This window comes from Monodon monoceros, unplaced genomic scaffold (genome assembly GCF_005190385.1).
Source record: "Monodon monoceros isolate NGI ecotype Baffin Bay Population unplaced genomic scaffold, NGI_Narwhal_1 Super_Scaffold_7, whole genome shotgun sequence".
Classification (NCBI taxonomy): Eukaryota; Metazoa; Chordata; class Mammalia; order Artiodactyla; family Monodontidae; genus Monodon; species Monodon monoceros.
The window spans coordinates 54,240,135-54,257,493 of NW_021703784.1; the positions used below are offsets into that span (position 1 = coordinate 54,240,135).

General features: G+C 35.8%; 1 protein-coding gene across 13 annotated transcripts in view; it reads right to left on the bottom strand.

The window, feature by feature from the left end:
* EMSY (EMSY transcriptional repressor, BRCA2 interacting) overlaps nt 1–17,359 on the bottom strand; it is an 82,167-nt gene that overhangs the window by 42,271 nt on the left and 22,537 nt on the right. For all 13 annotated transcript variants that reach the window (XM_029208239.1, XM_029208238.1, XM_029208235.1 and 10 more), the window contains 2 exons: nt 13,313–13,589; nt 4,559–4,813 (listed from right to left, as the gene is read on the bottom strand). In XM_029208239.1, coding sequence (XP_029064072.1) covers nt 4,559–4,813; nt 13,313–13,589 — 532 coding nt within the window. The remainder of the gene's footprint in view (nt 1–4,558; nt 4,814–13,312; nt 13,590–17,359) is intronic.

Below are 17,359 nucleotides of genomic sequence, written 5' to 3' on the forward strand. Positions count from 1 at the left end.
AAAGAGGAAAAAGCCATACCAATATCACTGTCACCTCAGAATGACTGGGCATACCCAGAGCTGTACCTCCCTGAGGAACAACAGCAGAGACTTAACTTCAGCAACATAATTGATCTAGTCACTAAACAACAAAGAACCATGCCAATAACAATAATAAATCAGGGGTGGGGGTAGGGGAAGATCAGTACCCAGCTACAATATATGATGTCTAATATCTATATATCTAATATCTAAAATATCAATGTAAATATCTAAAGTGTCCAGTTTCCAACAAAAACTTGCAAAGAAACATGAAAGTATGACCCACACAGTGGAAAAAAAGCAGGCAACAGAAACTGTGAGAGCAACCAGATGTCAGACTTAACAACAACAAAAACACTTCAAAATAGCCATTACACATATGTTCACAGAAGTAGAGGGAAGCATGATTACAAAAGTAAAAGAGGGTATGATGACAAAGTTGCATCAAATAGAGAATATTAATTAAGCAATAGAAATTAGAAGAAAGAACCAAATGGAAAATGCAGAGTTGAATAGTACAATAACTGAAATAAAAAATTCACTAGAAGGGCTCAAGAATAGATTTGAACTGGCAGAAGAAAGAATTAGCAAATTTAAAGACAGATCAATTAGAGATTATGCAAGCTGAAGAATGGAAAGAAAAAAGAATGAAGAAAATGAACAGAAATGTGGAACACCATTAAGTGCACAACATATGTAATGTAACTACAAAAAGGAAGAAACAGAGAGAAAAGAGAAAAAGAAGTATTCAAAGAAGTAATGGCTGAAAATGTTCCATATTTATTGAAAAGCAATAACTTACACATCCAGGAAGCTAGACAAACACTGAAGAAGATAAATATAAAGAGAACCACAAACAGGCACATCACACTAAAAATGCTGAAAGTCAAAGACAAGGAGAAAATCCTGAGACCATCAAGAGAACAACAATTTCCATTTACAATGGGATTTCATTAAGGTTAGCAACTGACTTTTCAGTGGAAACAATGGAGACCAGTAGGCAGCTGAATAACGTATTCAAAGTGCTCAAAGAAAACCTGTCAACCAAGAATTTGATATCCAGCAAAGCTATCTTTCAAAAAATGCAGATGAAATAGTCTTTACCAGATAAACAAAAACGGAGAGAGTTTGTTGCTAGCAGACCACCTTACAACAGACACTCAAGGAAGTTCTATGAATAGAAGGAACAAGAAACAAAACAATGATATCCACTCTTGCCAGTTATATTCAACATTTTACCAGAGGTTCTAGTTAGGGAAATTAGGCAAGAAAAAGAAATACAAGGCATCCAGACTGTAACAGAAATTCTCTCTCTTTGCAGATGATTTGATCTTTTATATAGAAAATCCTAAGGCATTCACTATAAACTACTAGAACTAAAAAGTGAGTTCAGCTAAGTTGCAGGTACAAAATCAACAAAAAATCACTTGCATCTCTATACATTAGCAATGAGTAATCCAAAAGATGAAGTTAACAGTTCCACTTACAACAGCTACAAAAATAAAATACTTAGAAATAAATTAACAAAAGAAGTGTAAAATTTATACACTAAGAACCACACATTTCAACACGTTGAAAGAAATTAAAGATCTAAATAAACACAAAAACATCCCATGTTCATGGATCAGAAGATTTAACATTATAAAGATGGTAATACTCTTCAATTGATCTACAGATTCAATGCAAACCCCATGAGATTCTCGGCTGATTTCTTTGTAGAAATTGACAAGCTGATTCCAAAATTCATACAGAATTGCAAGGGACCCAGAATAGCCAAAACTATCTTTTAAAAAAGAACAAAACAGGAATACTCACACTTCCTCATCAAAACAATCTAAATCAATGTAATCAAATCAGCATACAAATAGACATATAATGGAACAGAATTGAGAATCCAGAAATAAAGTCATACATGTGCTCAGTGGATTTTCAACAAGGGTGTTGAGACCATTCAATGGGGGGGAAGACAGTCTTTTTAACAAATGGTATTGGGACAATCGAAAAGCCATGCATGAAAGAATGAAGTGGGATCCTTATTTCACACCGTAACAAAATTAATCAAAATAGATCAAAGACCTAAATTTAAGAGGCAAAATTATCAATCTCTTAGGGGAAAAAATAAGGATAAATCTTTATAACCTGGGATTTGGCAAAAGATTCTTAAATACAATACCAAAAGCACAAGCAACAAAAGAAAAAATAAATTGTACATTACCAAAATTAAACATGTTTGTGTTTCAAAGGACATCATCAAGAAAGTGAAAAGACAACCCACAGAATGGGAGGAAATATTTGTAATTCATGTACCTGATAAAGGTTTAATATCTAAAATATGTATAGTAAAAAAAAAAAACTCATACAATTCAATGATAAAAAGACAAATAACTCAATTAAAAAGTGGCAAAGGATATAAATAGGTATTTCTCCAAGGAAGGTATATAAAGGGCCAATAAGCATATGAAAAGATGGTCAACACCATTAGTCATCAGAGAAATGCAAATCAAAACCACAATGAAATACCACTTCACACAAACTGGGATGGCTAGAATCAAAAAGTCACAGACTAGCAAGTGTTATCAATGGACAAGTGGATAAACAAAATGTGAATTATTATTTGTCCATAAGGAGGAATGAAGTACTAATACATGCTACTTCATGGATGAACCTTAAACACTGTTAAGTAAAAGAAGCCAGTCACAAAAGATCACATATTATATGATTCCATTCACATAAAAATCCAGAATATAGAAATCTATAGACAGAAAGTAGATTAGTGGTTGCTTAGGGCTGGAGAGGTTGTCACGGTGAGTAGGGAGTGATAGCTAAATGGTACAGGGTTTCTTTTGGAATTGATGAAAATGTTCTAAAATCAACTGTAGTGATGGTTGCACATATCTGTGAATATACTACCTACCACTGAACTGTACACTTTAAATCAGTTAATTGAATGGTATGTGAATTATATCTCAATAAAGCTGTCCTTTAATAGAAAAAGTTCCACAGCATTTTAAAAAGGAAAACTTTACAATTCTTTCTTGCAAGCACACATACCATTGAAACTAAAGCCTGACAGAGACTGCAGGCAAAGAGAAAACTACAGACCAATTTCCCTATGTCTATCAATGCATTACTATCCATACCTCATACTAGGTATGAGGCAGTGGTGAAATGGTACAAACTTCCAGTTATAAGATAAATAAGTGCTGGGGATATAATAATGTACAGCATGATGACTATAGTTAACAATACTGCATTGTATATTTGAAAGTTGCTAAGAGAGTAAATCTTAAAAGTTCTCATCACAAGAAAAAAAATTGTAACTATGTGTGGTAATAGATGCTAACCTATTGTGATAGTCATTTTGCAATAGATACATCTATCAAATCATTATGTTACACCTAAAACTAATACAAGGTTATGTGTCAATTATATCTCAAAAAATAATAATAAAATGTTCCTATGAAAAAATAAAACAAGGGACTTCCTTAGTGGTGCAGTGGTTAAGAATCCACCTACCAACGCAGGGGACATGGGTTCGATCCCTGGTCCAGGAAGCGCCCACATTCCGTGGAGCAACTAAGCCTGTGTGCCACAACTACTGAGCCCACATGCCACAACTACTGAAGCCCGTGCACCTAGAGCCCATGCTCCACAACAAAAAGCAGCCACCGCAATGAGAAGCCCACACACCACAACAAAGAGCAGACCCCACTCGACGCAACTAGAGAAAGCCTGCGCACAGCAACAAAGATCCAACGCAGCCATAAATAAATAAATAAAATAAAATAAAACAAACAAAAAACTGAAAATGTCAGCATCTCCCAAAGTCCTTTTCTACCACCAAATAAAATCCAGCTTCAGTGGAGGAAAAAAACCCATTTTCTTTTCTTAAAGATATTAAGTACGTTAAGATGCTTCTTCGTCTCCCTGTATCTAAGCCTCCATCCTACCTGCCTTTCTATTCAATACTTTTTTTTCTTTTTTTTTTTTCTATTCAATACTTTTATGATTCGATAACTTAACAGTAATTGCCTCCTACTCCTGCGTTCCCACTGTGCTAGAGATGCTTTCAATAAACTGCTAAATTGTTATACCACAAACTTCTTCACTGTACACAATGTCTTTTAATCTTAGCACCTCTGCCCATGACACATTTATGCCAGATTCACGATACGGCCTCTAACACAAGACTCCCCAGACTAATTTTTCCACTGCTCACTTCCCATAACCCCAGTGGGCTCCAAAGTATAGTTCTAAAGTCTGGGTTTGTTTCCTCGGCTTCCTTTATCTCTTCTGAGAGTTCACTGAAAAAAACCTCTTCCTGCTGTGCAAACAGCTTTTTTCTCCCTTCTCTATTCCGAAGCACCAGTTCTCTCTATGTAAGTATTTCCAACAGGAGGGTCTCAAAATATATTTTGGAATTAAAACTCTAATGCTTGAGGAAACTGTATGTGGAAGTGAATCCATATATGTTGCAATCTTCAGAGAACTGGTGACTGGGGAAGAATTACCATCTCCTGAAACATTTTCCATTTACCTGACTCCTGTTTGATTTGAATGGTAGGCTTGATGCCAGGTGGCAAAGGAGACTGCTGAGGCTGTTGCTGATGAGATACCGGAGAAGGCTGGGCCACCTGTTGCTGTGTCTGTTGCTGTACTTGATGTAACTGCTGCTTAGGAGACTGTTGATGCTGTTTAGGAAACTGTGCAAGAATCTGAGTTGGGGCACCCACTAAGCTTTTGGGAGAAGGAAGTCTGGTTGATGCCATTTTGATTGCTGATGTAGATACACCTATAGAAGAGTAAGGATTAGAACATTTAATAGTAAAACATAATTAAAGCTACTTCTGGTTATTGTAGGAAGTAATAGTTTAAAACTAGGTAAATCAACAAAAATAATGATTATTAAGCACCTAGTAAGTGTCAGATATAATGTCTATGGTATTTTACATATTTTATATCTAGTCCTCAAACTTTGCAAGGGAGGCATCATTGCTCTAACACTCAAAAAACTAACTGATTCTCCCTTGGTGAAGAAGAGTCAAAACAAAAGAAACAAAGTATCAGGCAGGATGTTCTCACACATGTCTCTCAATAGGTTTTTCGCTTAAAAAACATAGGTTCTCAATGTGAATAAAAGAACACGGGTCGGACAGGGAGGGTGGGAGGGAGACGCAAGAGGGAGGGGATATGGGGATATATGTATACATATAGCTGATTCACCTTGTTACACAGCAGCAACTAACAACAATGTAAAGCAATTATACTCCAATAAAGATGTTTTAAAAAAAAAAAGGACAAAGCAAACTAGGTTTTGAATCTTATCTGTAGTACAGTTTTTCGAATATTATTTTTCAGGTTCTAATGAGTCAATTTAAACATAGCATTAGACAAAATAATTCACAGTGAAACATTCACCTTTCGAATTATTCAGCATGGCAAAGTACAACAGCTTTTCTATGTCTCATTTCCAATTATCCATAAATAAAATCATTTCTTGAGAACTGGGTCATTAAATAATCATGTGAAAAGTTACAAGTGGGCATACGACTCAATATATCCACAGCAAAAAAATTCTCGTGATACAAGGTTTTAAGACACTTCTTTTCAATGCAATACTAATATTAGCAACCATGCGTAGGTAGCAAATACCAACAATTTTCAGTAAAGATGTGTGAGTCTGACAGAAATTCTTCCCTCTCCAAGATTTTTCATCAGTAATCTTATAATTCATCAACAACACAATAGGACTATTATCTGTAAGTAAATTAATACTCCTCACAGAAAGAACCTAGATAGAATATAACTCTCCGTATCAACTTTTTGAGCACTGATAAAACAATGAAAAGAAACTGATAATTTGATGGCCTAATTACCAAGTTCCAATTATCAAATAGGCTATTTCACTCCTTCCTCCACCACAGCCCCACTATGACATTTACATTGTATTACAGAAAAAAATTTAAATAATATCACATTTTTATGTAAAATGTTTCTGGAGAATAATAAAAATGAAGAAGCCTTGAGAAGTCACTCTGACTCTCTCAGGTTCCCCATATGTTGAATTTTCCTTGCCCTATAACTCTCTAAGGGTTGCTATATGGATCAGGTAAAATCATAGATTGAGGAATAGTTTGAGAGAAGACAAAAGAAAGATGTAGTCAGAATCACCTGGAGGGCTTACTCACATTACTTACACATTCTCCTGCCTTGCCCACTCCCATCCCTCCCTGAATGCTAGGATCTTGGTGACATGTGTATGTTATACTGCTTAGTTGTACTGAACTAGATTATCTCTGGAGCCCTTTTCAGTACCAACATTTTATAACTTAATGAATATAAAGTGCTATTCAAGTAAAACACACTATTTTTTTTTAAACACACTATTTTTAAACTATGTGAAAACTTTAACCTTTATATTGCATTCATAATGAGCTCTTGTATTAACTGAGGTAAACTGTGCACATGAGTAACTCCCTAACTAATCTACGTTCTCTATATCCTATTATATAGGAAAAGTATCTAATGTAAAGGCAGTCAGGGTGACTTCAGAATCAGAGAACTGTGTTCAAATTATGTCTTCAGGGCTTCCCTGGTGGCGCAGTGGTTAAGAGTCCGCCTGCCGATGCAAGGGACATGGGTTCGTGCCCCGGTCCGGGAAGATCCCACATGCCGCGGAGCGGCTAGGCCCGTAAGCCATGGCCGCTGAGCCTGCACTTCCGGAGCCTGTGCTCCGCAACGGGAGAGGCCACAACAGTGAGAGGCCCGCGTACCGCAAAAAAAAAAAAAAAAAAAAAATTATGTCTTCAACACATAAACTCATAATAGCTGTGTGATCTTATTAAAGTATTTAATTCCTTTAGATATTTATTCATTCAATAAAACCTTACTGAGCATATACTTTATGCTATATCCTTGGGAAACTCTTTTGTATCCATGAAACAGTCCCTACCTTCAGGAAGGTTAGAGAAGACAATCAAATGATCACACAAATCTATCATTACAAATTGTAATAAATGTTATTTTTGTTTTAACAAATAAAAAGCCCCCTTCCTCTTCCTTTTGCTCTTCGATTCACAAAAATTTAGTGCTAAAGCCATCAGATGCTGCAAAGCACGATGGACCACTAGATGGCTAAGCAGAATAATGGCTAAGCATGGGGTGTCAGAACCCACTGCAGAGACTGACTGAGCATGGGAGTCAGAGTCCAAGTAGGTTGAGGAGGGAGTACATGCTGTGGGAGCTCAGGGTACAGTGCCACATACAGAGTTAGAACTCAAGTAGGATAAACAGGGGTTCCATGAATGTGAGCCACCTAGCACAGGTTCTCAAAGCTTGAGCAGGATGTCCACAGGAAGGGGTGGGATCAGAGTCCAAACTGGGTGAAGAAGACTTCTGGGTAGGAGGGTGGCCTGGCACAGGTGTCAAAATTGAGCAGGGTGAGAAAGATATCATGCAAAAGGGTGACATGGGGAAAGTGTCAGAACTCAGGTGGAGTGAAGTAGAAGTCTGCAAGATGTCAGAACCTGAGTGGAATGAGGAAGGTATCTGCATGAAGGTAGAGGCAACAGCAGCAACAATGACAGATTGCTTATAGAGTGGGGAACTGATAAAATAAGTAAGTATATGAAAGATAATGGAAGCTAGGTTTTTGAAGAAGGGAGAAAACTAGAACTAACAAGCAGAGTTTGAAATTGGACATATCAGTATGGACCCAAAGTTTTCAACATATAGAAATAAATATAGATGTATATACGTGTGTGTATAAATCTACATGCAGACACACACACACACATACACACACACACACACACCCCTTAGCAATGAGCATATCTAGCACCCAAATTTTCTTCTAATTATCACTTTGCACTAAAATGAATCAGGCTCCTTAGAGAAATGGCTAAACCAAGGACTAGAGTAGGAAAAGTACATGAGGTTGGTAAATATAAAAGACTCCCCCCCAACCTTTCTGTAATTTCTTTAAAAGAAAATTGACCGTTTAAAGCAAAAGTAGTAACAATGCAATGTGGGGTTTATGATATATATAATTAAAATGTATGATAACCAGAGTGCAAGGATGAGAGAGCAGAAATAGAAGTGTATTATTCGAAGATTCTAACACAATATGGGAAGTTGAAGACAGACTGTTACAATTTACAATATATAATGTAAGCTCTAGAGCTGAGTTCTTAACCAGGGCAATTGTGCTCTCCCTTTTGCCCCTGGATATTTGGTAATCACTAGAGACATTTTTTATTGTTATGACAGGAGGGTGTGCTACTGGTATCTAGTAGATAAAAGCCAGGAATGCTGCTGAACATCCTATAATGCACAAGTCAGCCCCTCATAACAAAAAATCATCTGGTCCAAAATGTCGCTATGTGGAGGTTGAGAACCCTACCCTAAGCAATTATTAAAAAAGAAAACAAAAAAGTAGAGCTAATAAGCCAATGTGTAAGAGATAAAATAGAATCCTTTTTCTTAAAAAACTCAATAAATCCAAAAGAAGACAGTAAAATGGGAGAAAAGAAAGCAAAGAATACAGAAAGCAAATAAAAAACAATTATTAAGATAGTAGACCTAAACTCAATCATATTGATAATTATATCGAATATAAATGGACTAAACACTTCAATTAAAAGGTAAAGATGGTCAGAATGGATAAAAAAGTAAGCCCTGACTATACAATGTTCATAAGAGATGTATTTTAAATACAAAGGCACAGATGGGTTAAAAGTAAACAGATGAAAAATATGATGCAAACCCTAATTATAAGAAAGTTGGAGTAGCTACATTAATATCAGAAAAGGTAAACACCAAAATAAGGAGTACTGCCAGAGAAAAAGAGCAATGTTTCATAATAAAAAGGAAGTCAATTCATCAAGAATATACAACGTTTCATAATAAAAAGGAAGTCAACTCATCAAGAATATACAACAATCCTAAACGTGCATACACCTAATAACAGAGCTCAAAATACATGTGACAACAACCGACAAAGGGAAAAATGTACAAACCCACAATTACAGCTGGAGGTTTTTACACTCCTCTCAATAACTGATACTACAAATAGACGCCGCCCAAAAAAGGAAAATTTGATCAATTTGTCTTTTGTGGTTGTGTCAAAAGAATTTAGAAGCCAACTTGAAGAGGCTCCCACTGCAACAGATTGGACAATTTGAGCACCAAAAGAATATTTGTGATGGATTGACAGACATCAGAAATCTTAATGATATGGGGAACAAAAATCTTACTGGTCACTGAACCATCTCATTATCTGAAAACATATAAACAAACAGAAATAATTCCTGTATGAACTGTACCTCAGGATAACCCATGGTAGTAAGTTAAAGTTCTTTAAGAATTCCAGCTAATAAATGAAGAAAATGAAGATAAAATTCATTTTGCAACTACCAATAAAATAATGATCTAGGGAAAGATTACCAATAGCTATAAAAACATTTGGTAATACTTATATCTACCGATTAATGTTAATATCATTAGAGACCAGACATGTGCCTCCTAAAATGATGCACAGGAAGTACACTTAAATACACTTATAGGTACACATCAGGAATACCACTTATCGAACGTTCATTCCCCATATCTCCAAAAACAATCAGACTTGAATCTGATCAAGTTTCTTGATTTAACTACCAGTTTTATGGAAATATAAACAGGAGAGGGGCTTCCCTGGTAGCACAGCGGTTAAGAATCTGCCTGCCAATACAGGGGACATGGGTTCGAGCCCTGGCCCGGGAAGATCCCACATGCCGTGAAGCAACTAAGCCCGTGCGCCACAACTACTGAGCCTGCGCTCTAGAGCCCGTGAGCCACAACTACTGAAGCCCACATGCCTAGAGCCCGTGCTCCACAACAAGAGAAGCCTGCGCACCTCAAGGAAGAGTAGCCCCCGCTCGCCACAACCAGAGAAAAGCCCGTGCGCAGCAACAAAGACCCAATGCAGCCAAAAATAAAATAAATAAATTTAATAAAAAAATAATAAATAGGAGAACTTGTTAAACCATGGGAATTAAAATCAGCAAAACCCAGACTATGGGAAACTCTCAGGAAAAATGACTGATTTCTTCAACAAATAATTTGAAAAGAAAAGAAAAAAACAGAAGAGGGACCCATGAGTTAAAAAAGATATAACCATATCAATGTGTGGACCTTATTTAGATCTTACTTAAAAAAATTTTTTTTATGACATAATCAAGGAAATTTGGATACTAACTAAATATTTTATTATATGAAGAAACTGTTAAAAATTCTAGATGTGATAGTGGTATTGTGAGTTTTGATACATACTGAAGTATTTATAACTGAAATTATATGATATTTGGGATTTGCTTCAAAATATTCTGGGTCACTGATGTGTAGAGGAAAATAGCAGGTACAGATGAAACAAGACTGATGATGTGTTGCTCATCCTTGAAGCTGGGTAATAGGTACAATGAGGGTTCATTTTACTATTCTATCCACTTATGTGTTTGGAATTTTCCATAATAAAAAAGAAAATTTCAGTTATCCTGTTTCGTGGATGACCAATTCAGAATAAGCATTCTAATTGGTAGAATTTAAGACTTCTTATATGAGCCAACCATACACAATCCCCCTACTCCCTACCTCTGGAACCATCTCTACACTTGTAAACATGGAGTTAGCCACGAAGTTATTGCTACTAAGACTCTTCCCCCTCTATGACCAGCTGCCCCTATAAGACTAACCAGAGACAGATACATCAGCTCTAAAACAGTCTGTCTCTAGTCCCCAACAGAAGCAGACTCTGAATGCCCTTGTCCCCTAGGTACCCACACAAGAGCTGCTAAAGAAGCCCTGCAGTCAGAATCACAACTGCAGTTTATATATTACCACTTCCACTAACATTTACCTTTTTAAAAGAAAATGGCTTAATTTCCTTAGCACTTATATCTAAATTAAATATCTCAAACAAAACCCCAAAATAATCATATAGTTTCCTTGAGTATCTACATTCAGATAGTTTACTTTTACATCTTTCATGCTGTATTGAATTTATGAGAAATCTTTGAGATGTCTAGCTCCCCTAAAAATGACGTAGGACTCAAAGAGATATAGGATGCTAAGAAACAAAGGAGAAAATAGGGAAGTCATAAGTTCCCAAGAGATTCAGAAGATAGTTGGAGAAATATAAGAATGAAAAACAGAAGCATGGAATATTCATTTTGCTTAAAAATACTTCGATAGTAACTAAGAGAAATACCCCTTATCTCAAATAATAACAATTTCCTTGGAAGAACAGTAATCCTTCTAGTACAGCAACACTTTGGCAAACTGTGATGAGCACTAGAAGGGAACAACTGTCAATGGATGATAACTTTGATACAGGGGTCAGTCAGGTGAGGAAACAGGTGGTCTTTCCTTCTCTCATCACCTTGAAATTTTGAAATGGTGAATTTGGATCATGTTTGCAACCAACACTTATACAGATTTTCTATATAAAAATTATTTCTATTTTTAATAATACTATGTTGTAGTTTACTGCTGTACAAACAGAAAGGCTGGAGTGGTTTATTTAAATTACTTAAGGTAACAAATAAAAGAAAATTTCAAGCCTACTATTTCCTATCATTGACTGAGACATTAAATGGATATTGGAGGCAGAAAAGGACAGATGCTCTCACATCCTACCAGTTAGACCTGCAGAATGAATGAATACTGACTGCATCTGCAACTATGTAACCTCTTCCTTGCTAACAGTTATATGGAACACACTAAAATTATTAAAGCAATTATGAAAAACACTGTTTTCCTATTTGAGTGCCTGCATCACCACTAGTTCATAAACTAGGATATTTCCAAGTCTCAGCCTATCTTAAGCTATATATTGTGCAAGTAAAATTCCATGAAAACGAACACTAAATACTGTTCTATATTGCTTCTGTGCTCCCTTTGAAAGACTACAACCATGGCTATGAATTCTGTATTATAAATGGCTCCCTCTGATTCCCATCTTAAGACTTACCAACACTATAAAAAGAAAATTCTGACAGTGTGCTATCTGCTCTTTATATGAGAGGAAGACAAAGATTTGGAAGAGAGCTCAAGTGATTTAAGCTAACATGGAACTGAGGTTTCCACATTTCCTTTCCTCTGCTATTAAGCAGCAATTGTCCTTCAGTTCAGCCTCAGTTCCTCTCAATACTTTCCATCATCCTCCCATACAGAAAAATTTAGAAGCCTGAAGAAAAGGTGAATGGCATGTCCTTGAAATCATCCTCTTCCCCCTACTTCTTATCATTGGGTAACTTACTTTGAAGAGGTTTTAGGTTGTATATTTAATGTTTCTTCTGAAAAAACCTATAGTAAAAATAATTTCAAGTTCCTCACTTAAAAATTTCATTATATTACAGATATTTGTATATGCCTTTGAAATTTGTCGTGACAAGATTTAACCTACATAATTGCCTAGGTGACTAGGTACTGTGCATTTGAAAAAAAAAACTCAGAGTAAGGATATTAATATAAGGAAACTGAGTAACCCACTATCTTGACATTCTCAAACTAGGGGAGGGAAAGTGGTAATCTCTGATATAACAGATGGTACCTTCACACCCAAAGCACACAAACACACCCACAAAGTCTTCTTCAAAATTCCCACACCCTAATGTTCATTGCAGCATTGTTTACAATAGCCAAGACATGGAAGCAACCTAAATGCAACCTAAATTCGTCCACAGAGGAATGGATAAAGAAGATGTGATACATATATACAATGGAATATTACTCAGCCATAAAGAAGAATGAAATAATGCCATTTGCAGCAACATGGATGGATCTAGAGATTTTCATACTGAGTGAAGTAAGTCAGGCAGAGAAAGACAAATATCATATCACTCATGTGGAATCTAATTTTTAAAAAAAAAATACAAATGAACTTATTTACAAAACAGAAAGAGACTTACAGATACCGAAAACAAACTTATGGTTACCAAAGGGGAAACGTTGCAGGGAGGGATAAATCAGGAGCTAGGGATGAACATACACACACTACTATATATAAAATAGGTAACCAACAAGGACCTACTGTATAGCACAGGGAACTCTGTGATATTCTGTGATAACCTATATGAGAAAAGAATCTAAAAATGAATGAATATATGCATATGTATAACTGAATCACTTTGCTCTATACCTGAAACTAACACAACACTGTAAATCAACTATACTCCAATAAAATTAAAATATTTAAAAAGAAAGAAATTCCCATAAACACAGGGACAGAATTACCTGATGAATTACCACTTACCTTGTGCTACTGTTGACATGACCACAGATGGTGTGGAAGAAACCACAGCTGTTACTGCAACTGTATTAGGAATAGGTGATGGTGTAGAACTGCTGCTGCCACTGCTGCTACTACTGACCAGAGAGGACTGTGAAGCAGTTATAACCACTGGTGGCTTCTGAGTTGTGGAAGCAATGACTGATGTTGGTACAAGCTTAGTGACTGCTGCATAGTTATGGGATTTGGAGAGAATGTTGGGCACGAAGGTTGAACTTGGTGATGTGGTCACTATAATAACCTAAGGAAGATAAAATAAGTTATTTTCATGTACCTACCATACTACTAATGTATCTAGACTCACAGTTACATACAATTTAAAAATAGCTTATGAAACGTGATGAAGCAATTCAAGAAAAAGAAATTTACAACTAAAAATATACAAAAGCTCTCCTTTACTAGTAATCATCAGAATGCATTTAAAAGAAACAATTTTTACCAACCAAACATTTTAAAAGACAATATTCAAGATCAAGTAAGCATTTCAATATACTGCTTAGGGAGTATAAATTGGCACAATTTTTCTAGAAAACAATTTGGATAGTCATTCATTTATAAATATTTGTTGAGCATCTACTATGTGCCAGGCATGGTTCTAGAGGCTGAGGATAGTGGAATGAACAAAACAGATAAAGTTCTTATTTTCATGGAGCTACATTCCAGTAAGGGGAGAAAAACAATAAACAAATAAAAAAGTAAATATATGTCATGTAGAGATAAATGGAAGAGACAATAAAGCAGGGTAGGAAATAAAAGAAAATGGAAGTGGTGCATGATTTTTTATAAAACACTCAATGAAGATCTCTCTGATAAGGTGACAACTAAGCAGAAACTAGAAGTAGGGGTTGATCCATGTTGCTACCTAGAGGAAGAGCATCCAATGGAAGCGGGAGTAGCAAATACAAAGCCCCTGAGGCAGAAGCAAGCTTGGTATGTTCAAGAAACCTCTAGGACCCTAATGAACAGGATTGAAATTTATAAGGTAGAGAGCAGTAGGAGACAGATTTAGCAAAGTAATGGGGGACTAGGTGATGTAAGATCTTGTTGATAGCATATCAACATGTTATGACGAAAATGGCACTTTATCTCTGTGGTCTTCCTTCCAAAAACCTATAACCTTAGTCTAATCATGAGAAAAACATGAGATAAATTGCAGTAGTGGGGCATCCTACAAAATACTTGACTAGTAATCCTCAAAACTGTCAAGGTCATCAAACACAAGGAAGTTTGAGAAACTTTCACAGCCAAGAGGAGCCTAAGGAGACATGACGAGAAAATATAATGTGGTATCCTGGAACAGAGAAAGACAATAGGTAAAAACTAAACAAATCTGAATAAACCATGAACTTTAGTTAATATTAACGCATCAATATCGGTTCATTAATTGTAACAAATGTACCATACTAATATAAATTGTTTAGAACAGGGAACACTGAATACAGGGTATATGAGAACTCTCTGTACTATCTTTTCAATTTTCCTATAAATCCAAAACTGTTCTAAAAAATAAAGTACTTTTAAAAAAGCATTACTCGATCTGCTAGGTGAAAAGTACAGCAGGGCAGAGACAGTAGAAACAGGCAGACAAATTAGGAGGCTCTTTAAATGACCAAAATGTTTGTGGTAGAACTGATGAAAAGTGAACAGATTCTGAATATATTTAAAGGTAAAACCAACAGGATTTGCTCATAGATACACAGAATGGAGGAAAAAAGCGGCAGGAAAGAGACTTCAAGGTTAGCCAGTATGATTAGAAAAGTGTAGATGATACGGGACAAAGCATTTCAGACGGAGAGAACAGGATGGGGCAAAGGACCTAAGGTAGGAATTAGCTTGATGTATTTAAAAACAGAAAAGAGAACCAGTGTAGCAAAAGCATATAGGGTAAAGAGGGGTTGCAAAAGTAAGCAGAGTCCAGATCAAATCTGTAAACCAGAGTAAAGAATCTAAGTTTTATACTAAGTATAATGGGAAGCCATGAGAGGATTTTAAGTAAGGAAACAACAAAACTTGATTTATATTTTAAAAGATCATTCTAGCTGCTATGCGGTAAGAGGTAAGAGCAGAAGCAGTGAAACTAGTAAAGAAGCCACTGCAGTAGACTAGGCAAGAAATGGTAGAGGCTGGTTGGACTGGGGTGTTAGTAGTCAAAATAAAGAGAAGTGATCAGATTCAGATTATCTTAAGAGGTAGAGTCAACAGGACTTGATGTATGGAAATGGCAGAGTTGAGGAAAAGAACAGAAACAAGATTAGCTCCTAGAGCTAATACACATTGGCCTATTTAAATCTCCCAACAATCCTATGACAGAGATACTATTATTATCCCCATTTTACAGCTGAGAACACAAAAATTACTTATAAATCTGTAGTATCCGTTTTATTCTGGGCAAGTATAATGGTAGTTTAATGATACCCCCAAACAACAGAGTGCCTTCTTCCTCTTTCACCAAAATTACTTTCACCTACCTAGGAGAGAAAATTGTTTTGAAAAATCCGAACAATTTAAGGGGGAAATTCTTTTTCATTTTTGTATCAGTCCTAAAGAAGGTCTGAAATTAAATCAGTCAGTCAAACTTACTGAGTATGTCTGTACTCAGTACTGACATCTCAAAGAAGCTTTGATTATATCATTATAAGTATATATTTCAGTGTTAGAGAATTCTAAGTATGTGTCCATTACTTTAAGAAGTTTGTTGATTATCTGAGGAGTCAAGAGAGACATACAAGTCTCGACCAGCAAACACCGCTATAGAGTTGACCAGCATACTTCTACATAGACTCAACCAGTAAACACATATATAGCACAATTACAAACACAACCATCAGCCATCATATAAACCGAGAAGTAGACTAATATAGCAAAAAGACCAGAAGTTAAGAGTCAAATGAACCTGAGCTGAATCCTGCCTCTGCCACTAACAAATGGCAGGGCCCTGGACATGTTAAAATCTCTGGGTTCCAATTTTCATCTATAAAATAGGGATAATAATACCTACCTTGCAAATCATTATAAGGATTAAATGAGATAATGATGTGAAGCATCTAACATAGTGCTAGGCACATAGCAGGTGGTCAATATTTGGCAGTTCACAAATGGTACTTATTAGTATCTTGTTATTACTACTTAATAAATGTTAGAAGGATATCAGTAAAGGTGTTATAGATCAAATCAAACTGGAAATTTATTTTAATGTACTCTATTTTTGTTTCATTAAAAAATTTTATATATCTTTTTCCCAAATTCTGATACCCTTGAGAATCCAAAGAGCTCACAGTTACTACCACAGCCAAGCCAATTAAGAGTAGTAATAGCAAGTAGGTTTCATATTTGCCAATTCTGAACTAATAGTAGTGCCTTCCTAGAGTACAGTTTTTATAAGGACTCTGTGACACAGCTGAGGATTCACCAAGGCTTGGCAGGAAAGTAGGCCACAGTTAATAAACAATCTCTGTCATGGGTAGGGAAGGGGAAGCATTCACACTTGGGTCAAACATTTGCAATTTTAGAACTAGAGTATGCATGTAGACTTCTAACATTAAGACAATAACTTCAGCAAAATAAATCTAGAGTCTTTGAGAGCACGTTTTAGGTTACAGGTACAAATGATAAAACATATTTTGAGATTTCAGTCTACAAACTAATTTCTGATCTGAAAAGGGGTTATCCAAAATTAGAGATCCACCTTGAAGAAAATGTACTTGCACTTTAGTTACATGTTATAACAAGGGAAACAAAGGGATTTTGAAACCAAGTGAACCAAACAGTGTTTATTCAGGCCATAATTCAAATTACTGACCTTCTAGCACTCACAAAAACTCCTTAAGAGTGCTGGGACTTGCACCCTAAGGATAAAATGAAAAATATCAATCAAGCATGTGAAAGCATAAAGCTATATTCTGTTGCTTTGTTTATATAAGTGTTGTACCAATGTTACACTCAAAATGAAGGCACCACATTAACACAGGTGGAAATTTGTCTACCCTGAAAATATATGACCTACTTGAATTT